This window comes from Macaca nemestrina, chromosome 15 (genome assembly GCF_043159975.1).
Source record: "Macaca nemestrina isolate mMacNem1 chromosome 15, mMacNem.hap1, whole genome shotgun sequence".
NCBI classification, from domain to species: domain Eukaryota; kingdom Metazoa; phylum Chordata; class Mammalia; order Primates; family Cercopithecidae; genus Macaca; species Macaca nemestrina.
In genome coordinates this window covers 43,109,893-43,137,277 of record NC_092139.1, presented here as the reverse complement: position 1 = coordinate 43,137,277, position 27,385 = coordinate 43,109,893, and the positions used below count along the sequence as shown (strand labels likewise).

Genomic DNA, 27,385 nt, shown 5'->3' with positions numbered 1-27,385 from the left:
TTTTCATGAGTAAAGAAGTGAAGTCACTGTATCTTTTGCACTATGCCCGTGACAGTGTTGTACCATACAGAGTAACTGTGAATTGAGAGCTTTCTCACCCTTAAATGCCAAAAATACTAGAAAGATCTGGGATTGAATTTGCAATTGAACAGGCCATATTTCTAAAGCAAAGCTTAACACAGAAATTCAAGTCCAAATTCTTTGCTTGCCAGAAGCATCAGTATGATATCTTAAATGTCTTTTCCTTGAATCTCATTAAATCTTTATCAGGTCTCAAGCCTTTTCATGTTCTATGCTTTCCCAAGCTTTTATGACTCAAAGTATCAGTCGTGGGTGGTAGACCTTAAAAGACATTATTTGAATTTCTGGAACAAAAAGCCAGCACTCTCCCAATACAGTCTAATCAATATAGCTATCACTAATCTAGCAGTTTAATGCAAGAACTCTGGTGTGGCTTGAATTAGTCATGTATTAGGATAAAAGCTCAAAGTGATTTTTAAAAATTATGTACTTCGGCTCTGAAACTAGCGATACAAGATGACTGTATTCTCTAGCTCTGGCATACACCACTATTGTAGTGATGAGTAATTCTGAGCACATTTACATTCTTTAGTCAAACTTGTTGCTAAGCAACACAATTAATTTCCAAGTAGTTTCTTAATTTAGTTAACTAACACATAACTGTGCCTTACCTTTCACTGTGCACTTCTTCTAGGGAGAATTTTTAAAAACCTTCTCCGGCCGGGCGCGGTGGCTCAAGCCTGTAATCCCAGCACTTTGGGAGGCCGAGACGGGCGGATCACGAGGTCAGGAGATCGAGACCATCCTGGCTAACCCGGTGAAACCCCGTCTCTACTAAAAAATACAAAAAACTAGCCGGGCGAGGTGGCGGGCGCCTGTAGTCCCAGCTACTCTGGAGGCTGAGGCAGGAGAATGGCGTGAACCCGGGAGGCGGAGCTTGCAGTGAGCTGAAATCCGGCCACTGCACTCCAGCCTGGGTGACAGAGCGAGACTCCGTCTCAAAAAAAAAAAAAAAAAAAAAAAACCTTCTCCAAGGCATCCTTATCCCTACCCATTGTTGAATCACTGAAGCGGCTTCTAAAGCTTTGGTGATGGTGGCTTTATCCTTATTCATATTCCTACATTTCCCCCAGGAGCACTTTCTGAGAAGTGCTTTAAGAGCAAAACCATAAGCTAGGAAACTTGTACCAGAATGTGATGTGTTTATGAGTTGGTCAAATGAATTGGACCTATGAGGACAATAACCATGTATTGTCCCCTTGGAGTGGACTTGTTTATGAATAGAAGCATTTAGCTGAAAAGGACATGGGAAACATAACTAGGAAGTATGTTGATGAATAAAATTTCTATCCACCAAAAAGTAAAGAATCTGAAACTAGAAGTCAGATTTATCTGTTACCCTATTGACATACAAAAAATGATTTTATTTTATTTTATTTTATTTTTTAACTTTCTCAAAGGTACCTTTTAGTATAATTCCTACTTAAGTATTCTTCAAGGGGAGCCATTTACTTTGGAAAAAAGTATTCCTTAAATAAGATTGTTTTATAGATGGGAGAAAACAGGAAGGAACAATGTGGCACAAGTACATATTTCATCAAAACCTCTCCGTTTCTACATTGAATTACCTAGGAATAATAATTTCTATACCAATTACACCTAAAGAATAACATTTGAACTGACATTTGTCTGATACTTAAATGATAACTGAGGGTCTTGTTGTCACAGGAACTAGAGGGATTTCCATCAACTTGAAGGTTGCTGATGGGCTGTAGCCCATTTGGAAAGGTGCCCATCTGTACTATGCACCAGATAAAAATACATTTCTCTTGGTGCTGGTATATGCCCATTGGCCTAACTAAACAGTTGAAATTGGGATAACTCCTTTTTTTTTTTTTTTTTTTTGAGATGGAGTCTCACTCTGTCACCCAGGCTGGAGAGCTGTGGTGCGATCTCGGCTCACTGCACCCTCCACCTCCTGAGTTCAAGTGATTCTCCCGCCTCAGCCTACTAAGTAGCTGGGACTACAGGTGCATGCCACCAGGCCTGGCTAATTTTTGTATTTTTAGTAGAGGTGGGGCTTCACCATGTTGGCCAGGATGGTCTTGATCTCCTGACCTGATCCACCCTCCTCAGCCTCTCAAAGTGCTGGGATTACAGGCGTGAGCCACTGCGCCCAGCCTGGATAACTCTTTATTTGTGTATATTTCTTTATTTAGTGTCTTGCCTTGCTGGGAAAAAGCACCAACACTACGGTATCTACTCATGCTCAGTGGTTTGTAGAGTGATGGGGGCTCATGACTTTAGATTCTACCTGTAAGCCCCAGGGAGGTTTTTAAACTTCATTTTCAGATTGAGGTTGAAAATAGGTGGTTTCTCTCATTTGCTTTTAAACATCATATCCCTTGCCTGTAGTTTGCAAATTATAAAACTCTAAATGAAAATGGAGAAATACTTTGTAATCTATTTTTTTCATACTCTCGCTTTTAGTAATTTCATTCTTAGAATCCCCATAATTTATCCAAATATTCTTTTTTTTTTTTTTTTTTTTTTTTTTTTTGGCACAGCCAGATTCTGCTCCTGCTCCAAAAACAGGTACTTTCTTTTCTTTTTGGATATAATGGAGAAAATATAGTAATGGGCAACAAATTCTTCTATCCACCTTTCAATTACGATATGCAAAAAGCCACTGGTCACTATGGGCCACGGCATGTGTACCCCAAATTGGCTAGCTGCCTACATGTTTTTACGTATTTTAGGTAAAATACCTGCTCATTCTGTTTCTCTAGGAATTCTAGATGTTCAAGCTGGACTTTTTTCAACTGATCCATTTCTTTGGACTGCTTCATTGCGAGCTGCAAAAAAATAAATAAATAAAAATTAAAAAAAATTCTGATAAACTTTGGGTTACAATCTTAAAACAGGGATGAGAGATGACTTGTAACTTTATAATTTAAGTGAAAGAGATAATAATTTTTAAAAAATCATCTCAAAATTTGTCGAGTTTAAACTCATAATTCTTTCTGGGAAGATCTTTCCTGCTAAAATCTTAGAAAATAATAGAGGACTTATGGATGACTAAACCTGGCTTCATTTTCTGTGTAAAACGGTGCCAAATCATTACCTTAAAGATTTTAGTGAGAGATTATTGTAGCTTTCAGGGAGCAGAGAAGCTGGAATGTTTAATGTACAGAAAAATCAAATTAAGCTAATTAGCTAGAGGTCTGGTGGCTAAGCATGAGTTATTGTTTATAGTTTTTTAAAAGAAGAATGCCAAAAATATAATAAAATACTTACTCTCTTTCTTTCTTCCAGAAACTTTTTAGTGTTGCTGCTGTTTAACTCCCTGACTCGCCTAAAAGCAATGGGCACAAATAATGGTTGGTATGACATTGAATGAAATTAATATTATATCAAATAAGAAAGAGCTATATTCCATCGAATTCTCTGGATGGAATTATTGATTTATTTTTCTAATTTTTATTGTAGTATTTTCAAACATATGATGTCCAGAGAAGAATATTTTAAAAATTGTGTGTGTATCCCTCAGATTAACCGATACTAGTGTTTTGCCATGTTTATCTGACATTTTTAAAGACAATAAACAGTTACAGATGTAATTAATGCCCCATTTGTATTCTTCCTGATTCAGTTTTCCTTCTTCCTCTCTCCCCAGAGGTAACCACTATTGTGAATTTGGTGTGGATCCTCTCACCCATGTTTTAATATTTTAAGCCACATATAGACATGCCCATGTGTAATATAAGAGCTTCTCAAACTTTCCTGTGTATACCAATCACCTGGAGAGATGATAAAAACTAGACTGTTGTGCCCTCCACTTTGAGACTTTGATTCAGTGGGCCTGGGGTGGGAGGTCTGAATTTCTAATAAGCTCCCACATGATGCTGATGTCGCTGGTATTGTTTCATGTGTTTTCTATATGTACCCATAGAGTAACATAGTCTGGGTTTCTTCTCATAGCTTACCACTTATTCTTATGTTTTAGAGATACATCCATGTTCCAAATCACTTCATTATTTTCATTTGCTGTATGGATTTTTCAGTTTATGAACAGACTACACTATTTCCTCATTTCCATTAACAAAAAGTAGGTTATTTTCAAACAACACTACAATGATCGGGTGCATGGGCCCTGTAATACGTGACACAATAAGAGTCTGTTGAATAAATGGATGAGTGGATGAAGTGTGGTGTATATCTTCTTGTGCACATAGGCAAAGGCTGCTGTAGGGTGTATACTCGGACTTGCCAGTTGGCAGGGTATAAACAGGCTCCTCCTTACTCCAATCCAGTTGTCCCAACTGCATTTCCATCTGCAGTGTTTGGGTGTTACTCCTTCCCCATATTTCTGCCCATTCTTAGTACTATCAGACTTTCTTGTCAGTTGGATGCTCCTATGGAATGGCATTGCTCATTGTTTTAACTTGCATTTCCCTGACTACTGGTGAGGTAGAGTGTTTTTCATGAGTGAAAAGACCTAAACTTCTTGAACTTCTATAATAATTGTCAGTCTGTTCAGGATTGCTCCATTTTCAGTCAGTTTTGGATATTTATATTTTTCAAAGCAATTCTGCACTCCATCTAACTTTTCAAATTTATTGGTAGTTTTTTTTTTTTTAATAGTAGACTTGGTTTTTCTTTGTAGTTAATTCCCTTTTTCATCCCTAACATCACTAATTCATGCTTTCTCTCTCTTTCTTCTTTAGTCTTGGTGGAAGCGAACTGATTTATTATTCTTGTCAAATAAGTTTTTGTTTTTATGAATGCCCTCTATTGCATTTTGTTTTCTATTTCAGTATTTTTTGCTTTTTAAATTTATTTCTTTCTATCAGAGATCTTTGGGTTCACTCTGTTTTTCCAACTTCATATTCCCTTTGAGTGGTTAGCTCATTAATTTTCACATCTTTTACAAAATATATGCATCTAGGCTGTACTTTTCACTCCAAATATCACTTTAACTACCCTCTACACATTGATAAATAATGTTTACATTATCATTCAGTTATAAATATTGGGTACTTTCTGTTAAAATGTCTTCTTCGATCTAAAAATATAAGTATGATTTTCAGTTTCTATATATCTTTCTTAGTGCTGTGACAAATTTTTAAATTTTATTTCTCCTTAGTTAGATAAAGCAGATACAAACATACACACAGTATGGGTTTAGAACATAACTATCATTCGGTATGGAAAAATTATATTTTAAAAAACAGCCAATTTGTAGATATTTTGGAACCACCTACCACTGGATACAAACTTATAAGAGATAGCAGAGTAGAGTGACAATACTTAGCCAAAAATGTATAGTAGTTGGGTGATGGACAACCTAAATGTCCTAACTTGATCACTGGGCATTGTATACATGTAAAGTTTTCTCATGTACCCCATACAGTTGCACAAATAAAAATAGAAAGTTACAATAAATAAGTACAGTTTTCAAAATAAGATAAATTTTAAGAACCTTGCTAATTAAGTTAGCAGTAACTCCAAATTGAAGATAATTTGACCTCAACCAAGCTAAAGTCCACTTTGTCACATATTTGAAAAAGATGGTAAAAAGCTATTAATTGGCACATTTGTCATGGTTAATTCTATATTTCACTTTGGACAGTTTAAAACAGTTCAAATTAATGAGGTTTTATCATGGCTGGAATATTTGGTGTTTTCAAGCTGAAGAAGGTGTCATGTCCATGTATATAAGGCCCTTAAACAAAGTTGCTTATCTGAGAATAACATCTAGAGAATGACACTTTTTTCTTTTCTTTTCTTTTCTTTTTTGAGATGGAATCTTGCTTTGTCGCCCAAGCTGGAGTGCAGTGGCGCAATCTTGGCTCACTGCAAGCTCCGCCTCCCGGGTGCATGCCATTCTCCTGCCTCAGCCTCCTGAGTAGCTGGGATTACAGGAATGCACCACCATGCCCAGCTAATTTTTTGGTATTTTTAGTAGAGATGGGGTTTCACCATGTTGGTCAAGCTGGTCCCGAACTCCTGACCTCAGGTAATCTGCCCATCTCGGCCTTCCAAAGTGCTGAGATTATAGGTGTGAACCACTGTACCTGGCTCATAAAGCAGCTTTTCTCTGAGACATGGACTTCAGCCAGAAGGCCACCTTCATGCTAGGTATTATTCCCCCCATAGAAGGAACCCCGCTGTCCCTAACTGCTGGTGGTGTAGTGGTTATGGAGCTGACAGCATTTGTATTCTCAGAGGTTTCCCGAGGTGGATGACGGGCAGCACAGGTGATCGCTAGGAATTAAGTGCCTATCCCTTGGGTAACATGACTATTGACGGCTCCTCAGATCCCCTTTACCAGCTGTGTCTAAAGGGCTTGCACCTGACACCTTCTATGGAGGCCACATAAACCTTTCCCCCAATCTCAGGCAGCCAATGACTGCCTAATACAGAAACACAAAAGCCTGGTACTCTTGCTTCAAAGAGGGACAAATCTGTGGTACAATTTTTTATTTGAGGTTACAGTGACCCTAGGTGAGACCACATCCTTGCTTAGGGCCTGTCTTGGGCCTTCCTGCTTCCTCACTCCCTTTCTCTGAAGGTCCCTTCCTCAGTGGATCACAAGCACCTCAATTCCTGTCTTGATCTGCTTCCAGAAAATTCACCTAACAGAAGGACAAATGAGACAAACGGGATGGGAGCTTTAAAGATGATCCCATGTGAAGGACCACTGACGAAGACCATCCCCCTGACTGCTGCTGCTATTCAGAACTGGCCCATCCAGAACAGACTGACACCTGAGCAGTGGAGAGACTTGCAGAATGACCCAATGGAACCTGGGAAGGATGCTTCAGAATTGTATTGTCTATAGGCTGGGCGCAGTGGATCACGCCTATAATCCCAGCACTCTGGGAGGCTGAGGCAGGCAGATCACTTGAGGTCAGGAGTTCAAGACCAGTCTGGCCAACATGGTGAAACCCCCATCTCTACTAAAAATACAAAAATTAGCCAGGTGTGGTGGTACATGCCTGTAATCCCAGCTACTAGGGAGGCTGAGGCAGGAGAATCGCTTGAACCCAGGAGGCGGAGGTTGCAGTGAGCTGAGATTGGGCCACTGCACTCTAGCTTAGGTGAAAAAGCAAGACTCCGTCTCAAAACAAGCAAGCAAAAAAAATAAAATAAAATAAAATTATATTATTTTATACAACTTTGTTTGTAAAGCAGCACATATATATTGAATGTAAACTGATTTTACTGGTTGTAGTAAGCAACCAGAAAATGTGGACGATTGTTCTACAGTGATAATAACAAATCTTCATTGCAGTTATAATAGCAGAATTCCTAGTCAAAAGTCACAATTGTTTTTATGTCTCAGTTGTGTTTGTGTGTACACATGTAAAGAAAGTTGAGACTGTGTCCTCAAGTCAATGCCATATTCCTGCAGTGAGCACTCTCAGACTTACCTTTCCCGTTCTGCCTTATTCTTGATAGATTTATCTTGGCTGATGGCTTTGCTATTTTCCATAGAAATCTTAGCCTGGTGTGCTCGCATTTCCTTGCTTTCCCTATGTATTAAAAACAAGAAAACAAACAGGCAGGGGGATGTAGAGTTTGTTTTTAATGGGTAGAGAGATTCATCTGGGGAAAATGAAAAAGTTCTGGAGGTGGGTGTTAGTGACGGGTACACAACAATGTGAATGTACTTAATGCCATGCACTTAATGGTTACAATGGTAAAGTTTACATTTTATTTATATAGACATAATCTAAACATGGAAAAAACCCAAAAATACTTCTGTTTATAGCAATATGACTAGGCTTACTCCTCTCACTCTTTTTTTTTTCTATGATCGAGCTCATCAACTTCTGTATTTTGGAAAAAGGAGGGAAGGGACCCCAAGCCATATGGATGCTGATCCCTGAGGGGCAGTGGCCACCTAGTGGTGAAGTGACAGTGATGGCCTGTGATGACAAGACAGTATTTTTGCTTATTAATATAAAGATCTCAGCTTTGCCTCATATTATATGGGACCAGATGGACTGGAAGAGAGAGAGAAAATGTTCTAACCCTCACAAACAGCCTTCCTGTTTCTATCAGCCACAGGAATGAAAGGGACTAAATGGTTTCAAGTAAGCACAGGGAACAGCAAAAAAGTAGGTTTGCAGGTGACCAACCACTGTATGTGTGAATGTGTGAATGCATGTGTATGCATGACACACGTTTATTTATGTGTGCATTAAAGGAATAAAACTTAAATGCTACATAGTATATGATTACAAATTTTTTTTTTTCTATAACCTATGGAGATCTATTGAAAGCACTGCCTGGAAACCAGCATCCAAGCAGTCAGGTTACCTAGGCACTGCTATTTGCTCTGCATCCAACGAGATGGGCAACACTGAAGTGGAGAGTTGCTCACTTAGCTACCCTAGAGCCACTTCAGCAGGAACATGTATAGAAACTCTGGACCCAAGAAGATCACTCTCAGATTTTACCATAACTTGTTAGGAAATTGACCTTTCTGTATTCATTCATTCAGCAAACACCAATGACCAAATGTTGCAGACAAATGTCAAGAAAGCAAAGATTTGTAACCAAGAATAATGGCTGTGATCTTGAGGAAGAAACACAACCACCAGGGGTTTGAGTAAAAGCTAAAATACTGCTGTTGCTTTGAAAAGTGCTTTTTCCATGGGTTTATTTGTTCTATTTATTTTTTATTATACTTTAAGTCCTAGGGTACATGTGCACAATGTGCAGGATTGATACATAGGTATACATGTGCCATGTTGGTTTGCTGCACCCATCAACTCGTCATTTACATTAGGTATTTCTCCTAATGTTATCCCTCCCCCAGCCCCCCACCTCCCAAAAGGCCCCTGGGTGTGATGTTCCCCGCCCTGCGTCCCAGTGATCTCGTTGTTCAATTCCCACCTATGAGTAAGAACATAGGTGTTTGGTTTTCTGTCCTTGCGATAGTTTGCTGAGAATGATGGTTTCCAGTTTCATCCATGTCCCTACAAAGGAAATGAACTCATCCTTTTGTACAGTTGCATAGTATTCCATGGTGCATATGGACCACATTTTCTTTATCCAGTCTATCATTGTGGACATTTGGGTTGGTTCCAAGTCGTTGCTATTGTGAATAGTGCTGCAATAAACATACGTGTGCATGTCTTTATAGTAGCATGATTTATAATCCTTTGGGTATATACCCAGGAACAGGACTGCTGGGTCAAATGGGACTTCTAGTTCTAGATCCTTGAGGAGTCGCCATACTATCTTCCACAATGGTTGAGCAAATTTACACTCCCACCAACAGTGTAAAAGCATTCCTATTTCTCCACATCCTCTCCAGCATCTGTTGTTTCCTGACTTTTTAATGATTGTCATTGTAACTGGCACGAGATGGCATCTCTTGTGGTTTTGATTTGCATTTCTCTGATGACCAGTGATGATGAGCATTTTCTCATGTGTCTGCTGGCTGCATAAATATCTTCTTTTGAGAAGTGTCTGTTCATACCCTTTGCCCACTTTTTGATGGGGTTGTTTGTTTTTTTCTTGTAAATTTGTTTGAGTTCTTTGTAGATTCTGGATATTAACCCTTTGTCAGGTGGGTAGATTGCAAAAATTTTCTCCCATTCTGTGGGGTGCCTGTTCACTCTAGTGGTAGTTTCTTTTGCCATGCAGAAGCTTTTTAGTTTAATTAGATCCCATTTGTCTGTTTTGGCTTTTGTTGCCATTGCTATTGGTGTTTTAGTCATGAAGTGTTTGCCCAGGCCTATGTCCTGAATGGTATTGCCTAGGTTTTCTTCTAGGGTTTTTATGGTTTTAGGTCTAACATTTAAGTCTTTAACCCATCTTGAATTAATTTTTGTGTAAGGTGTAAGGTATAAGGAAGGGATCCAGTTTCAGCTTTCTACATATGGCTAGCCACTTTTCCCAGTATCATTTATTAAATAGGGAATCCTTTCCCCATTTTTTGTTTTTGTCGAGTTTGTCAAAGATCAGATGGTTGTAGATGTGTGGTGTTATTTCTGAGGCCTCTGTTCTGTTCCATTGGTCTATATATCTGTTTTGGTACCAGTACTATGCTGTTTTGGTTACTGTAGCCTTGTAGTATAGTTTGAAGTCGGGTAGCATGATGCCTCCAGCTTTGTTCTTTTGGCTTAGGATTGTCTTGGCAAAGTGGGCTCTTTTTTGGTTCCATATGAACTTTAAAGCAGTTTTTTCCAATTCTGTGAAGAAAGTCATTGGTAGCTTGATGGATATGGCATTGAATCTATAAATTACCTTGGGCAGTATGGCCGTTTTCACGATATTGATTCTTCCTATCCATGAGGGTGGAATGTTCTTTCATTTATTTGTGTCCTCTTTTATTTCACTGAGCAGTGGTTTGTAGTTGTCCTTGAAGAGGTCCTTCATATCGCTTGTAAGTTGAATTTTGGATTCATAGGTATTTTATTCTCTTTGAAGCAATTGTGAATGGGAGTTCACTCATGATTTGGCTCTCTGTTTGTCTGTTATAGGTGTATAGGAATGCTTGTGATTTTTGCATATTGATTTTGTATCCTGAGATTTTGCTGAAGTTGCTTATCAGCTTAAGGACATATTGGGCTGAGATGATGGGGTTTTCTAAATATACCATCATGTCATCTGCAAACAGGGACAATTTGTCTTCCTCTTTTCCTAAATGAATACCCTTTATTTCTTTCTCTTGCCTGATTGCCCTGGCCAGAACTTTCAACACTATGTTTAATAGGAGTGGCAACAGAGGGCATCCTTGTCTTGTGCCAGTTTTCAAAGGGAATGCTTCCAGTTTTTGCCCATTCAGTATGATATTGGCTGTGGGTTTGTCATAAATAGCTCTTAATAATTTGAGAAACGTTCCATCAATATCTAGTTTATTGAGAGTTTTTAGCATGAAGGGCTGTTCAATTTTGTTGGTCTTTTCTGCACCTATTGAGATAATCATGTGGTTTTTGTCACTGGTTCTGTTTATGTGATGGATTATGTTTATTGATTTGCATATTTTGAACTAGCCTTGCATCCCAGGGATGAAGTCAACTTGATCATGGTGATTAAGCTTTCCAATGTGCTGCTGTATTTGGTTTGCCAGTATTTATTTTATTGAGGATTTTTGCATGGATGCTTTTCAGGGATATTGGTCTAAAATTCTCTTTTTTTGTGTGTGTCTCTGCCAGGCTTTGGTATCAGGATGATGCTGGCCTCATAGAATGAGTTAGGGAGGATTCCCTGTTTTCTGTTGATTGGAATAGTTTCAGAAGGAATGGTACCAGCTCCTCTTTGTACTTCTGGTAGAATTTGACTGTGAATCTGTCTGGTCCTGGACTTTTTTTGGTTGGCAGGCTATTATTGCCTCAATTTCAGAGCCTGTTACTGGTCTATTCAGAGATTCAATTTCTTCCTGGTTTAGTCTCAGGAGGGTGTATGTGTCCAGAAATTTATCCATTTCTTCTAGATTTTCTAGTTTATTTGCATAGAGGTGTTTATAGTATTCTCTGATGGTAGTTTGCATTTCTGTGGGATCAGTGGTGATATCCCCTTTATCATTTTTTTATTGCATCTATTTGATTCTTCTCTCTTTTCTTCTTTATTAGTTTTGCTAGTGGTCTATCAATTTTGTCAATCTTTTCAAAAAACCAGCTCCTGGATTCATTGATTTTTTGAAGGGTTTTTTGTGTCTCTATCTCTTTCAGTTCTGCTCTTAGTTATTTCTTGCCTTCTGCTAGCTTTTGAATTTGTTTGCTCTTGCTTCTCTAGTTCTTTTAATCATGATGTTAGGGTGTCAATTTTAGATCTTTCCTGCTTTCTCTTGTGGGCATTTAGTGCTATAAATTTCCCTCTACACACTGCTTTAAATGTGTCCCAGAGATTCTGGTATGTTGTGTCTTTGTTCTCATTGGTTTCAAAGAACATCTTTACTTCTGCCTTAATTTCGTTATGTACCCAGTAGTCATACAGGAGCAGGTTGTTCTGTTTCCATGTAGTTGTGCAGTTTTGAGTGAGTTACTTAATCCTGAGTTCTAATTTGATTGCACTGTAGTCTGAGAGACAGTTTGTTGTGATTTCTCTTCCTTTACATTTGCTGAGGAGTGCTTTACTTCCAATTATGTCATCAATTTTAGAATAAGTGTGATGTGGTGTTGAGAAGAATGTATACTCTGTTGATTTGGGGTGGAGAGTTCTGTAGATGTCTATTAGGTCTGCTTTGTGCAGAGTTGAGTTCAAGTCCCGGATATCCTTGTTAACCTTCTGTCTCATTGATCTGTCTAATATTGACAGTGGGGGTGTTAAAGTGTCCCATTATTATTGTGTGGGAGTCTAAGTCTCTTTGTAGGTCTCTAAGGACTTGCTTTATGAATCTGCATGTGCCAGTATTGGGTGCATATATATTTAGGATAGTTAGCTCTTCTTGTTGAATTGATCCCTTAACATTATGTAATGGCCTTCTTTGTCTCTTTTGATATTTGTTGGTTTAAAGTCTGTTTTATCAGAGACTAGGATTGCAACCACTGCTTTTTTTGTTTGTTTGTTTGTTTTTGTTTTTGTTTTGTTTGTTTGGCTTTCCATTTGCTTGGTAGATATTCCTCCATCCCTTTATTTTGAGCCTATGTGTGTCTCTGCATGTGAGATGGGTTTCCTGAATACAGTACACTGATGGGTCTTGACTCTTTATCCAATTTGCCAGTCTATGTCTTTTAATTGGGGCATTTAGCCCACTTACATTTAAGGTTTTGTTATATGTAAATTTGATCCTGTCATTATGATGTTAGCTGGTTATTTTGCCCATTAATTGATGCAGTTTCTTCATAGCATCAATGGTCTTTACAATTTGGCATGGTTTTGCAGTGGCTGGTACAGGTTGTTTCTTTCCATGTTTAATGCTTCATTCAGGAGCTCTTGTAAGGCAGTCCTGGTGGTGACAAAATATCTCAGCATTTGCTTGCCTGTAAATGATTTTATTTCTCCTTCACTTATGAAGCTTAGTTTGGCTGGATATGAAATTCTGGGTTGAAAATTCTTTTCTTTAAGAATGTTGAATATTGGCCCCCACTCTCTTCTGGCTTGTAGGGTTTCTGCTGAGAGGTCCACTGTTAGTCTGCAGGGCTTCCCTTTGTGGGTAATCCGACCTTTCTCTCTGGCTGCCCATAACATTTTTTCCTTCATTTCAACCTTGGTGAATCTGACAATTATGTGTCTTGGGGTTTCTCTTCTTGAGAAGTATCTTTGTGGTCTCCATCTTTCCTGAATTTGAATGTTGGCCTCTCTTGCTAGGTTGGGGAAGTTCTCCTGGATGACATCCTGAAGAGTGTTTTCCAACTTGGTTCCATTCTCCCCATTACTTTCAGGTACACCAATCAAACACAGATTTTGTGTTTTCACATAGTCCCATATTTCTTGGAGGCTTTGTTCGTTTCTTTTTACTCTTTCTTCTCTAATCTTGTCTTCTCGTTTTATTTCATTAAGTTGATCTTCAATCACCGATACCCTTTCTTCCACTTGATTGAATAGGCTATTGAAGCTTGCGTATGTGTCACGAAGCTCTTCTGCCATGGTTTTCAGCTCCATCAGGTCATTTAAGGTCTTCTCTACACTGTTTATTCTAGTTAGCCATTCGTCTAACCTTTTTTCAAGGTTTTAGCTTCCTTGCAATGGGTTCAAACATGCTCCTTTAGCTCAGAGAAGTTTGCTGTTACTGACCCTTCTGAAGCCTACTTCTGTCAACTCGTCAAAGTCATTCTCCTTCTAGCTTTGTTCCATTGCTGGTGACGAGCTGTGATTCTTTGGAGGAGAAGAGGTGTTCTGGTTTTTAGAATTTTCAGCTTTTCTGCTCTGGTTTCTCCCTATCTTTGTGGTTTTATTTACCTTTGGTCTTTGATGTTGGTGACCTACAGATGGGGTTTTGGTGTAGATGACCCTTTGATGATGATGATGCTATTCCTTTCTGTTTGTTAGTTTTCCTTCTACTAGTCAGGTCCCTCAGCTGCAGGTCTGTTGGAGTTTGCTGGAGGTCCACTCTAGACCCTGTTTGCCTGGATATCACCAGTGGAGGCTGCAGAAGAGCAAATATTGCTGCCTGATCCTTCCTGTGGAAGTTTTGTCCCAGAGGGGTACCCACCTATGTGAGATGTCTGTTGGCCCCTACTGGGTGATGTTTCCCAGTTAGGCTACACAGGAGTCAGGGACCCACTTGAGGAGGCAGTCTCTCTGCTCTCAGAACTCAAACATCGTGCTGGAAGAACCACTGCTCTCTTCAGAGCTGTCAGACAGGGATGTTTAAGTCTGCAGAAGTTGTCTGTAGCCTTTTGTTCAGCTATGCCCTGACCAGAGGTGGAGTCTATAGAGGCAGTAGGCATTGCAGAGCTGCGGTGAGCTCCACCCAGTTCGAGCTTCCTGGCCACTTTGTTTACCTACTCAAGCCTCGGCAATGGCAGACGCCCCTCCCCCGGCCAGGTTGCTGTCTCACAGTTCCATCTCAGACTGCTGCGCTAGCAGTGAGCCTGGCTACGTGGACGTGGAACCTGCCAAGCCAGGCACAGGAGAGAATCGCCTTGTCTGCCAATTGCTAAGACCTTGGGAAAAAGCACAGTATTTGGGCGGAAGTGTCCTGTTTTTCCAGGTATGGTCTGTCATGGCTTCCCTTGGCTGGGATAGGGAAGTGCCCTGACCCCTCGTGCTTCCCGGATGAGGTGATGTCCCACCCTGCTTTGGCTAACCCTCCTTGGGCTGCATCCACTGTCCAACCAGTCCCAGTGAGATGAACCAGGTATCTCAGTTGGAAAATGCAGAAATCACCCGTCTTCTGCATCGATCACGCTGGGAGCTGCAGACCAGAGCTGTTCCTATTCAGCCATCTTGGCAGGAAGCCCATGGATTTATTTTTTAAAGTATTTTAGTAACTAGGTCATGATCTCTTCAAATGACTTCCTAAGCAATTCAAGAATTAGTATATTTTGTTTTTTCCTTTCAGATAATGCCTACTGTTGTGAGCTAATGTTTTTTTCTTTATTCAACAATGTAAAAGAAGATTAGACAAGTGCTGTGCTGTATTCTGTGAAGTATCTTTGAATAAAGGTAGGCACTAAAATTTGGCATTGTAGCAATCATCAAAGGCAGAATGATGAACACACCTTTCTGCATAGTGAATCAAGAGCATTTCTAAGGAAAAAAGAAAAGACCACTTCTAATCCTATAGGAGTAAATAGAATGCTTTAAAATGCATGGGGGTACAGCACATTATCCCACAGAAAATGGAGCATGTGAGACCTCATTTAGTTGCCTCAAATGAGAATTGGAAACCACGGCAAAAACACTTTGTTCTTGTGGCAGTATCTGTCACTCCAAAGTAACACTGGGAATTTGGGCATGCAGCCAGATAATTTATGCAGTTGGCATTAAAAACACTTTTTGTTTGACTTATTTGTATAATGCTTCTATTTTCTACTCCTGTTGTGTCTCAATAGACCCTAACTGTGGCATACGGTAGGCACTAAGTGAGAACCAAGCAAGCTGCAACTGAGCTATGATAAAGATGTAACAAACACCAACCTCCTTCTGCTCAGGGATAAGTCCAGCTCATGGCTTGCAGTATTTCAAATGCAATATTCACTTTGCTGAAGTGGGCACAGGCCAAAACTGATACTTTGCTGTTTCTTAATCAGGTCTATCTTTCCAAAATTCACAGAAGTCCTAACACTGTAAGGAAGGGAAAGGGAGGCTCTCTCCACAGGTAGCCATTAAATGATCAGAACCTGGTCACTCTAGGAAATCAACTGATTGATCTTTATCTCTCTGTGTGTCTTTTCTTCCTAAGAGACTCCAGATCATTCTCCAAAGGCCAGTTCCAGCCCTACCATTTTGAAAAGTCTCCATGACCACTCTGAAAAGGTAGAGCTCCTCTGAGCTGGATGCCCTTAGTGTCCATGACATTTAAAAATATGTGTCATATGCTACTTTGTTATCTGATTTAACTTTTCACATGGGTGTAGTATCCTGCCAACACCTGTAAGCCCTGTGATGGCAGGGACCATTTCTTTTTTCTTTTTCTAAAATAGAGATGTCTCGAACTTCTGGGCTCAAGTAATCCTCCTGCCTTGGCCTCCCAAAGCACTGGGATTACAGGTGTGAGCCACTGCACCTGGCCCGTGGGGGCCATTTCTTATAGCTCATCTTGCTCATAATCAGCCATATGATGAGATACACAAAAGAGCTACATGTTGTATGTCAAATTGATTTCACTTATTACCTTGGTTCTCTTATATACACAAAATCAGCTTTTGTTTTTAAAGATTAGATGTTTACTCTGGAGATGGCAATTCCCCCACCTGTCATGGGACAGTTTCAGCTGCTGGGTTTGCTGCTCGTGGGCACTGATGAGTAGCTTTTTCAGCAGCTCACACTGCTGGCTGAGGTGCAGGTCTCGGATTTCTTGCTCCTCAGCACTGTGGGTATTGATCATTTCTGACCATTCCTTTGTGTGCTGTGCTACAATCTCTTTGACCTGTTTGGAAAAAAGGGGACAGTGCCATTGTAATCCTCATAGGTCAGGTATGAACCCAAAAGCACAACATTATTCAGATGTTTCAGATTCCTCTCACCAATTTACTTGGTGAATCATGAGACACCTATATCCACCAAAAAATAATACGTATTAATCAATGGGAAGCAGGAAGTTATTGCTTATTAAAATAAGTCAATTGCTTTGGCTCTGAATAGTTAATTGTGAACCCTTATTTCACTGCCTCACACACTTTGTTTTGTTTTTTGTTTATTTGTTTGTTTTGTTTTGTTTAGACAGAGTCTGCCTCTGTTGCCCAGGCTGGAGTGCAGTGGCATGATCTCGGCTCACCGTAACCTCCACCTCCTGGGTTCAAGCGATTCTTCTGCCTCAGCTTCCCAAGTAGCTGGGATTACAGGCGTGTGCCACCACGCCCAACTAATTTTTGTATTTTTAGTAGAGACAGGGTTTCACCATGTTGGCTAGGCTGGTCTTGAACTCCCAATCTCAGGTGATCCACCCGCCTTGGCCTCCCAAAGTGCTGGGATTACAGGCGTGAGCCACCACACTCAGCCACCACTCTGGTTTGTGCAGGCCTTGGGCTCCTTTACCAATTCCATCAGGATTATCTTTATCACCTTATGTTTTTCCAGCTTCACTTTCCGGGTTTTCAGAAGATTTCACATGTTTGAATAGAGAGCTGTGTGTTCTTTTATTTCTGGATCATGACTTACTGTGTCACCCTGATAGACACTAGGGTAGAAAGTCTTCCCCACCCAATATCGAAGCTCTTTGCAATGGGGTTTTGCAGTGCCTCTTATCAAGAGCTGGAGTCTATTTCTCCAGCTCCTTGAATCTGGGTGACCTGTGACTTGCTTTAGCCAATGAGATAGTTGCAAATGTGATGCAAGCAGAGGCTGGAAAGTACTTGCCCTTCTGCTATGCTTGGATCCCTGTGGCTACCCTGTGACTGAGCCTGTGCTAGCCTGCTGGAGGTTGATAGGTCATGTGGGAAAACAACCAACAGCCAGCCAACTACCAGATACATAAGTAAGGCCATACGCCCCCCACTGACTGTAGATACACAAGTGTCTCCAGCCAAAATGAGCAGAAGTACGGCCCAAATTTCTGACCCACTGAATTGTGACCTAATAAACTGTAGTAGTTGTTTTAATGTGCTGTTCTTTGACACAGTTCATTATACAGCAAAAGCAAACTGATACTGTTGCCAAGGCTTCTCTTATTGATGCCAAGCATCTAAGAATCATGACAGTTTGCACGACTACTAATTCCCAAACATTCCAGTTAAGAAGAGATAGGTGCTGAATAACTCTTAAAGACACGTGGCTTCCTGCCTCTATAGAGTTCATGCCCTACAAAATATACAGCCACCAAGGAGAACATCTTGAACAGCTTGGCTGCTCCATGCATGCAGCAGGGTCACTGGGCCAGATGACACAGCTGCATATAGATAGATGAGGCTGGCTGGTTCGACCACAGCTATTTTTGGGAGCTTTCTTTAACAGTTGTTGTTGGGGTTTTTTTTCCTTTTCATTTAAAAACTATTATTCCTGGAAGAATTGTTTTTGTTCTTAACTGGGACTTAACAATTAGTTCTCCAAATGCCCACAAACTTGATTAAAGTCTCTCAAGCTCCTACTTTCTCCTGTCTTTAAGAAAATATGAGTAATTAGGCTTCTCTTTTAGAATATCACCTCTTAATTTTTTCTCAACCCAAATTTCCATGTAAAGTTAGGATGGAGTAAGTATCAACTACCAATTTGGGCGGTTTTCTGTCCTATGTTTAATGTTATTTCTATAGGGAAGTATATTCTGTATTTTATATAATGTTTCCTTTTAGTATCTTTATTTATTGTTTTACTTGATGTCTCTGAGGCAGGCAACATAAATATTGTTAGTATAGTTCAACAGACAAGACAAAAGAAGATGTTCCATGAAATGGCTCTTAAAGCCAGTGAGGCTGAGGCAAATATGAACCCTGGGCTCCCCTGACATCTCAGATCAGCTGCAGGCTACTAGACCAGCTCTGGGCTACTGTTATTTCTGATTTATAATAGGCACTCCTTCTAAAAAATTACAAAGTGTCTTCTGCAAGTCACTGCTACAAAAATGGGCATTGTCTTACCTTAGATTTGTGATCTGATGTCAGCGTCTGAATTTTAATTTCTGTTTCTTTTTTCATTTCGAGACAATTACTTCCCCTGAAAATGGAAAGTTGAAAATGCATGCCAGAAATTAGATATTTTCCCATTCCCATGGGTCTTTGCTACAAAGCTTTCTGCTGAAGATAATATATTCATCAAATAGGAGATGTCATGGCTCATTGGGCAACACTGGTATTTCTAGTAATAGATTCACACCTTACAAAATATTATCTGTTTCATGATTACTCAATTCAACCACTACACAAAGAGGCACTTCAAACCTAACAATTATTTCATTGTTAAGGGGCTGTTGTCAGTTTCCATTTTGGTTCCTGTTTTTCTTCAAGCTATTTTTCACTTATTCAATAAAATATTCTTTGGGATGAAAACTGGAAAATAGGTCCTCAGCCTTGAAGTGAATTTTTCATTCTTTCATTTGGTTATAAAGCCAGATTTTTGTCTTTTAAACATGCCAGTGAAGGAGAAAATAGCAATCCTTGGCACCATAGGGCAATTTTTGCTTCTTATTCTATTGTGAGTAGGAAATATATGCTAGGCGAGTGCCCAGCAACTATTACTGCTTATTTCAGTGATTATGTCTTCCTTTTGGAATATTCACGTTGCTGCTGAAACAAGAACAAGTCCTGAGCTTCGTCTTTAGCATGTATACTCCAGGTTATTATAGCTCAAGTCAGAATGCTTCATTATAATATAATTCTGAGTTCCTCTAAGAGAATCATTACTCTAAAAATGCAAGGTCTCGCATCAAATCTAGCACTTCTCAATGGCTGGCACTGAGCAAGTTTCTTCCCTCTTCTGTTATTCAGTGAGTTTGCAGCACTGCCGAAACATTCCCATGACTTAATTCTAGACCAATCTTTCACAGTAAATGCAATGAGAGATTTTATTCAACAGTCTCATCTGTGGGCATAAGGGTATGCACTTGTAATATTTATTTAAAAATCACGATTTTATTTTCCCCTTTCTAGTCCATCAACCTTCTTTATATTTGGGCTATGCAAAATAATTTCCATAATTTAGAATTTTCCCAACTTTAGCTTGTCTTTCCTTGTCCCCCCATTCATCTTTTTGCCATCACCTTAAAGATCCTTGAGTGGAAAGCATATGAGAGGTAGTCATTAGCCAAAGCTGGAAGCACTTGAATAAAGCTTCCCTTTCCCAGGTCAATCATTCCTTTCAGCTGAGTAGGTAAGAGTAAGGGAAAACCCTTCATTTGTTTCAAAAATAGATCCTGCATGAGAAAGCTCCAAGGACTGTCACAGTTTCCCCTTTCACTAACTTTTTAGCAACTCAGTTGCAGTTAAAAGTCCAGGGAGGCTGGGTGCAGTGGCTCACGCTTGTAATCCCAGCACTTTGGGAGACCAAGGTAGGTCGATCACTTAAGGTCAGGAGTTCAAGACCAGCCTGGCCAACATGGTGAAACCCCGTTTCTATTAAAAATACAAAAAATTAGCTGGGCGTGGTGGCATGTGCCTGTAGTCTCAGCTACTCAAGAAGCTGAGGCAGGACAATTGCTTGAACCTGGGATGTGGAGGTTGCATTGAGCCAAGATTGTGCTACAGCACTTCAGCCTGGGCGACATAGCAAGACCAAGTCCAGGCAATCTTGATACCACGGTCAATATTAATGATGAGAAACTCTCCTCAGATATGGCTTCCAGAAGAAAGTATCTGATGTCTGATTCTCTGATTTTGAAGTACCTTTTAATGTATTGCTAAGATTCTGCTGTTTAGAGTACTTGGAAATGCTCTGTGTGGAGAGCCTGGTAGGAGTGTTGCATTTGACAGCACAGGCTCAGGAAGAAATCTACGGGTTAGACTTTCCCAGTCTCACCTACATTTAGGATAAAACAGGGCTTTATTTGTTGAGAGACCTCCAAGAGGACTCAATAGCCTGTTCTGGGGGTTAAGTGTCACACCAGGAACATTTCTATTAACCATCAAGTTTATAATAAATTACATTTTGATCCCACATTATCTTTGACAGTAAAAACAATCATGAGGTAAAGATATATTTTATCAGTTTTTTTTTTTTTATTTCTAAAGGTAGCACTCATGATTGATTGAATCCAAAAATTGTAATACTACTTTTAGCAAAGAAATTTACTCTATGGTGCTTGGGTCTGAAATCTCCTTAATAAAGATTTTTGGTTTGGTTAAGCCAAAACTGTGTTTCTAAATACACTGATCCACAAAAATGCGTGAAACATTTTTTGAAAAGGTACCTTGTAAATACAAATAACCTTATTCTTGGAGAGTACTATAAAGTTGTCAACAATTTGCTCCTTGGTATTAGAGTCTATGTCACCATCACTTTCAATATTATAGCCTAAAATGTCATTAAATATGAAAAATTAATTTACAAAAAAGAAATAGGCCAAAGCTGATGTGGTTACAATCTAGAAGAATCACAGCTCCTCAAAACGTACTGCAATCACTACCAATATTGCCACATGAGCTCTGAGGTGGGTGACTCACTCACTTAAAATACAGATCAAAATGTTTTCTAAGCAACAGGCACATTTCTGCCTCAATGATACACAGTGAAACCTGGGGGGAAAACAAAAGGCAGATGATACATAATAACAGATGCTCAATAATCAGTGCCTGATTTGTATTTTTCTGAAAAATACAACTTTAATAAAAATGAAGGCACCTCTCAAATAGTGAGGCCTGAGTCCAGGGCAGGCATTTTAGTTACCCACCATTTACTCCTCAAGCAAATTACATTGGTTTCATGTCATGAACTTAGATCTTGGGATCTGAAATTTCAGCAATATGAACCAATGTCCAAGAAAATTATAACCACCATAATCTGTTCTGTTTTCAGACCTTAATTTTCTGGGTATATCTTGAGTGACTGTTAAAAGAAAAAATAGAAAACAAAAACCAAACACCAAAAAACCCAAGTACAAAAAAGAAATCTCATTCTCCTTTTCTCTCATGCCAAAGGTTGTGGAAAACTAGAAGACATCAGCAGGGATTGAAGGAAAGAGATAAAAAACAGAGAGAACCCATGGGGAAGGTCAAAAGGAGGAAAAATAATTTCTCAGATAAATAGAATGTATGCATGGTCTCACGGAATTTTCCCCAAAGTATTTATAAAGGGAAAAAAGTAACCTGAGAGTGCAGAAACCTGTCAGATACCACCTTAATCACGTCATCCAGGTTAACATCATCAATAATGGGACATATCAGTGTCACCCCCCCACCCCCCAATATCATAGACTGAGAAGGAAGCAGCATCGCTTCCGTGGTGCGCTTGCCACAAATGCATAACCTCACTCTCATCATGAGAAATGTCAGACAAATCCAAAAGGAGAGACATTCTACAAAACAACTGACCAGCACTCTTCAAAAGTGAAAGTCACAAAAGACAGGGAGAGATTAAGGAATTATCATATACTGAGATGACAACTAAATGCTATGTGCAATTTTGGAGGCGATCCCAGCGTGAAAAACAAACGCTTGTGGAAAAACTGGCAAAATGTGAAAAATCACTGTGGCTTGGTTGATGGTATTGCACCACTGTTAGTTTCCTGGTTTGATAACTGTACTATGATTATGTGAGACGTTAACATTTAGGGAAAATGAATTAAGGGTATAAGGGAACTCTCTGTACTATTTTGGCAACTTTTCTGTAAATTTAAAATTAGTTCAAAATTAAAAAGGACAATCAATTCTCAGAGTAAAGAGGTATTTTTTTCAATTATTTGAGGCTAAGCTTTCTTTCTCATATTAGAACTAATTATGATGAATTAAAAGATTTCAGAATCTCTGCTGAGAACCTTCCCCAAACCAGAAGCTACATCCACTCATTAACCTGTTATGATGTTAGAGCTTTAAAATGAATGAGTTTCTTACTTTCCATGGATAATTTTTAATGATGAAAATCAAGTCAACACTAAGTTCTTCCTTGACCTAAACAGCAGCAAAACTGTGGGAAAAGACAAAATATAAACATAGAGAAAGTCTTCAGAAGGAAATAAACAGTATTACCCCTTCTTCTTCATTGCCTTCTCTAGGATTTTCTCATGAGTCGACTTCTCTTTGTCATACTGTGCCACAATTTTGTCAACTTGCGTGCAGTGTAACTTCTGCATGGTACTGTGCTCCTGAACAAAAAGGATTTGCAGTTACGAACTGGACTCTTAGCATGGCTCACACCACATAGGGCTGGCATAACTTTCCAGCTTCCCTAGAGTCTTCATTTAGAAAGTCAAGGAGTAACCAAATCTGAGAACAGTGCAGATTCCAGATCTCCCATTCAACACCAGTTTTTTTGTCCAAGGGCATTCCCAACATGGGAGTCTCTAGCCTCAGTCTAGTGAACATGCCGAATTCAAACGCACCCCTGCTCAGCAGTGGGTAGTGCCAATCATCTCGAAGTCCTTTCTTCTACACATACACATCTCTGTAGTATTTCCACCCATTCATCTCTGTTCTGCTGTTTGAGGCATGTAATTAGCCTACTGCCCCTTCCACACATTAGTCCTCAAACATGCAAGTTCAGCCACCATATTTCTTCTCTTGTATATGCTAAATGTAACTATTCATCATGTGACATGGTTTCTAAACATCTGCACATTTTGGAGCTCTTGGATGCCATCATTATATAACGAGAGTCATCACTGTGTTTGTCACCAGAAGCTGAATTTGAATCTACATCACTTAATATTTTCACTGGCTTACTTATCTAGATGCAGTTTATGAGGATGAAGTGTTCAGGACTATGGTCTTCTGTTTTACAGAAATTTAAAATATTTTCCCATCTGCTTCACATAATCATTGAAATTGGGGCTGCAATGCTTTGGAAAGTAGGTATTTCAATATAAACATTATTTCTTCCTGGACAATGAAAAAGGCATTTGGCTACAGCCAATGACTTATATGAAATCAGATTTCTTTAGCTGCTCAGCCTCCCAAGCACAGAGGAAATCAGTATGATCAGAAAGTTCCAACTCTAAATGATACTTGATGTTATAGCCTAATCTTACTCTTGAGAACGAGAGAAATGGGATGCTATTCATGACTGGAATGGGTGTACCTGTTGTTCTGGTTATATAACCCCTCTCACAGTCACATTTCCTTTCACTTATTGAAAAAAATGAGTGACTTAATTTAAAAGCAAATTAATTTTCTTTCTAAGGTAGGCTTGACTTTATGCAAATCTAATTCATGAACTTCTTTTAAAGGTTTCATAACATATAAATGGGGAAGGAATTTTTAAGTCTTTACCAAGACTTCCTTAATTTCCCAGCTGTTAAGTGAATTAACACAGGACGTGACATACAATTCATTTATATACAAATTCTTTAGAAATGCATTCATGCACAAGGCCTCAGCATTCTTGTCTTTAGAAGAAGGAGTGGAGAAGGGTGATGCTGGATAGGAAGATTCCCAACATAGGAACTAACAGTGGGGACAAAGGCTAGGTGGACTTGCTGTGATCTGGGCTTACAGTAACAATGTCTTGCTTAATTTGTTATTGGAATGCCCCATAAATCTAGCCATATTACCAATGTGTGTGCAGCTTTGTCCAATAAACACATTTCAGCCAGAGCTTCTGCAATGTGGCACTGGGTTAAGGACATGCGTTCTTCAGTCCTGGGGCGAGTCACTTACCTTTCCAGAGTATGCTCATCTTTATAATTGGGATAGTGACACTTACTTCATAGGGTTGTTAGGATTAAAAGTAAATCTAATGTAAATCACATTTTAAATGTGTGTTACAGCTTATTCCAAACACAGTGACATACAAACCTATCTATACTATTCAATACCCATGATAACATACAGAGAGTGACTTGAGATAGGGATATCAATCAGACTAATGAAATCAATAAATCTTTCCTCCACACTTGATCTACTGCCCCAGGAATAGAGGAACATGTTGATGTATCCCTGAATGTATTTAACTACTCTTGTAATACCTTGGTACCTACTAAAATGCCCTCCTCCTAGTCTTCTTTCTAAGATTTAGAAGTCATTATGGTTGACTAACACATGTGTTAATTTTTCCTGGGCAAAAAAACAACTAAATAAATAAGGGGCTTTCTGCAAGTCTCAAAATATATCAGAAGTGCCACAGTCCTATATTATCTTGTAAATATCATTGAAAGGAGGGTGAAGACTATTTCTTTAAATATTTTAGTGCAGAACAGGACAAGTGGAGACTTTGAGGCTTGGAAATAAATTGACACAGATCTTATCCTAAGAAAATATGTTGGTGAACCTTATTAATCCAATTAGATATGAGGAATGGGACTGTTTGTACCACAAAGTTGTTTATGATGGATTCAACTCTATGTAATATGCCCTACAAGGGCAGGGCAGGTCTTTTCTCTTTAACAGTACATGGCACAAAGCTTGGTACAAAGTAGATGCTCAGTAAGTATTTATTGCATGAGTAAAAAGTCAGCATGGGAAAAATAGCAAGAGGACTTAGACTGTGGTCTCAGCTCAGCCAATAATTAACCAACTGCCCTTGTGTAATACATATAAATCTTTCCAGGCCTCAATGTCTTTATTAGAAAACTAAGTTAGGGCTGGACGCAGTAGCCCATGCCTATAATCCCAGCACTTTGGGAGGCTGAGACGGGTAGATCACCTGAGGTCAGGAGTTCAAGACTAGCCTGGCCAAGGTGGCGAAAACCCATCTCTACTAAAAATACAAAAATTAGCTGGGCATGGTGGTACACACCTATAATCCCAGCTACTCTGGAGGCTGAGGGACGAGAAACACTTGAACTCGGGAGGCAGAGGTTGCAGTGAGCCGAGATCATGCCATTGCATTTCAGCCTGGGTGACAGAGCAAGACTCCATCTCAAAAAAAACAAAAAAGAAAAGAAAAGAAAACTGAGTTAGGTACCTTTGCCTAACCTAATCCATGAGTTGCTTATGAGGTGCAAGGTTACCCAACGTATGCAGAAATAATTTGAAAAACTGAAAGCATATTGAATGAAAGTGATTACAATTAATGTCAGTAACAGGAAAGCTGGTCCTGAAAAATTGTCTCTGTTTCTCTTTTTACTCAAAACTCCATCCCTGTGTGGTAGGCAGTGATTGCTGAAGTGTTCCAGGATAACTTGATTCCCAGACACTACTTCTCCTTTCAGAAAGAAATGGGGATCCTAATTACTGATTTCCATGTGACTCCGGTCAAGTCTCAGCTTCTTGTGCTATAAAATGAAGAAGGCATGAAATGATCTCTAAGTCCATCTTAGCTTAGAAAAAAAAAAAAAGTCCATTATTGAGTTTATTCTTTTGGTCCTTAGTTAAATCATGAAAAACTATGGAAGAGACATACATTTGTCATTCATTCAAGCCAAGAGTACCAAAATCAAATGTGTTGACTTAAAGTCAATCTTAACTGGGACATTTTGGGGAAAAAACACGTACAGCATTTAGAAGAATTCGTGTATGTTTCTTATCCAAGTTAAGAGTAAATTCAGCTTCTTCTGGGAAAAACTGCCACTGCAATTCATTCTTGTGACTGATGTGACTATGAGCGTGAATGATCGCACCACAGAGGGTGCTGAAAAATTGGAGTAAATCATGTTTGCTCAACATGTAACTCTGAGATTACCAATAGGTGGACTCTGCGGGCAACCGCTGTGTCTCTGCCCCTTTCCACTGCAAAACCAAGTTATAGGTCTGGTTCTAAGGTCTGACCATGAATTAAAATTGATGAGTTTAACAACAGTGTTGGTGCTATCATCTAAATTGCTTGGATAGCAAAGAGAAAATTTTCCATCAGTAGTTTTACTAAAAATGCCAGAGTTTAGTTAGGCTTCTCAGGCATTTCATTTGACTCATTTAATGTTGATGCTACAAACTGGTGGCCTAAGGACCGTATCCAGCCTGCAGATGTAGTTTTTAGTTTTGGGGTTTTTTTTGTTTGTTTTTTTGTTTTTGCCTACGCGGTTTCAAAAAGAGGTTGAATTAGAGGCTGATAATAAAAGATCAGGAAATTCAGATAAGCTTTCGATTTTTTGACTCTCCTCTAAGAGAACACGACTGGCCCATCTACTCTCCAGGCACCAATGGTGGTAGCTCAGTCTGACTTGTCCTGTGGATAGAGAAGAGTAATCCCAGCTTTTGTGGAGTCAACACCTGGCCAACTTCCCTCAGCTACTTCCTGCTTGGTCCCCATAGGCATTTGAATTGTAATTCCACTTCTAACATGTTATGAAGATATGTATCCAACTTTGGGTTTTACATTTTTGGCTCTAAGAAATTGACCTTATTGGACAATTGAAAAGCATGCCTGTCTCTTAATGAAAGTAACTGCAGCTCTGGATCCCAATGAGTCATGTGCTGGGGGAGGATTATTATTAATTAATTCTCCTTTTTCTGTGTCTCATATAATAGACACTTGAAAAACCATTACCCTAGTTTCCATTTCGAATTGAAGTGGTTCTAGAAAGTAAGAGACAAGTAGAAGTCTGATTGCCGGTACACTCAGAGGGTCAAAGGCAGTTGACTATTGCCATTTTCCAAAAACAGGCATTTTAGTGAGCATTGTTATATCCATTTGGGGTGCAAATGGTCATTTCCCCCATCTTTTCTTCTCAATATCCTAACAGCAAATCACACACCTAATTGCAAATGGCAGAACTTCACATTCACACCACTGTTCCTTTTCTATCTGGTAGCTAACCTGCAAGTTTGGAAATAAGCTG

General features: G+C 39.4%; 1 protein-coding gene across 17 annotated transcripts in view; it reads right to left on the bottom strand.

Annotated features, from left to right (window-relative positions):
- LOC105481530 (phospholipase C beta 4) overlaps window positions 1-27,385 on the bottom strand; it is a 408,983-nt gene that overhangs the window by 3,594 nt on the left and 378,004 nt on the right. For all 17 annotated transcript variants that reach the window (XM_011741179.3, XM_071079654.1, XM_071079655.1 and 14 more), the window contains 6 exons: window positions 22,701-22,816; window positions 18,663-18,738; window positions 16,344-16,519; window positions 7,458-7,559; window positions 3,319-3,376; window positions 2,790-2,876 (listed from right to left, as the gene is read on the bottom strand). In XM_011741179.3, coding sequence (XP_011739481.1) covers window positions 2,790-2,876; window positions 3,319-3,376; window positions 7,458-7,559; window positions 16,344-16,519; window positions 18,663-18,738; window positions 22,701-22,816 — 615 coding nt within the window. The remainder of the gene's footprint in view (window positions 1-2,789; window positions 2,877-3,318; window positions 3,377-7,457; window positions 7,560-16,343; window positions 16,520-18,662; window positions 18,739-22,700; window positions 22,817-27,385) is intronic.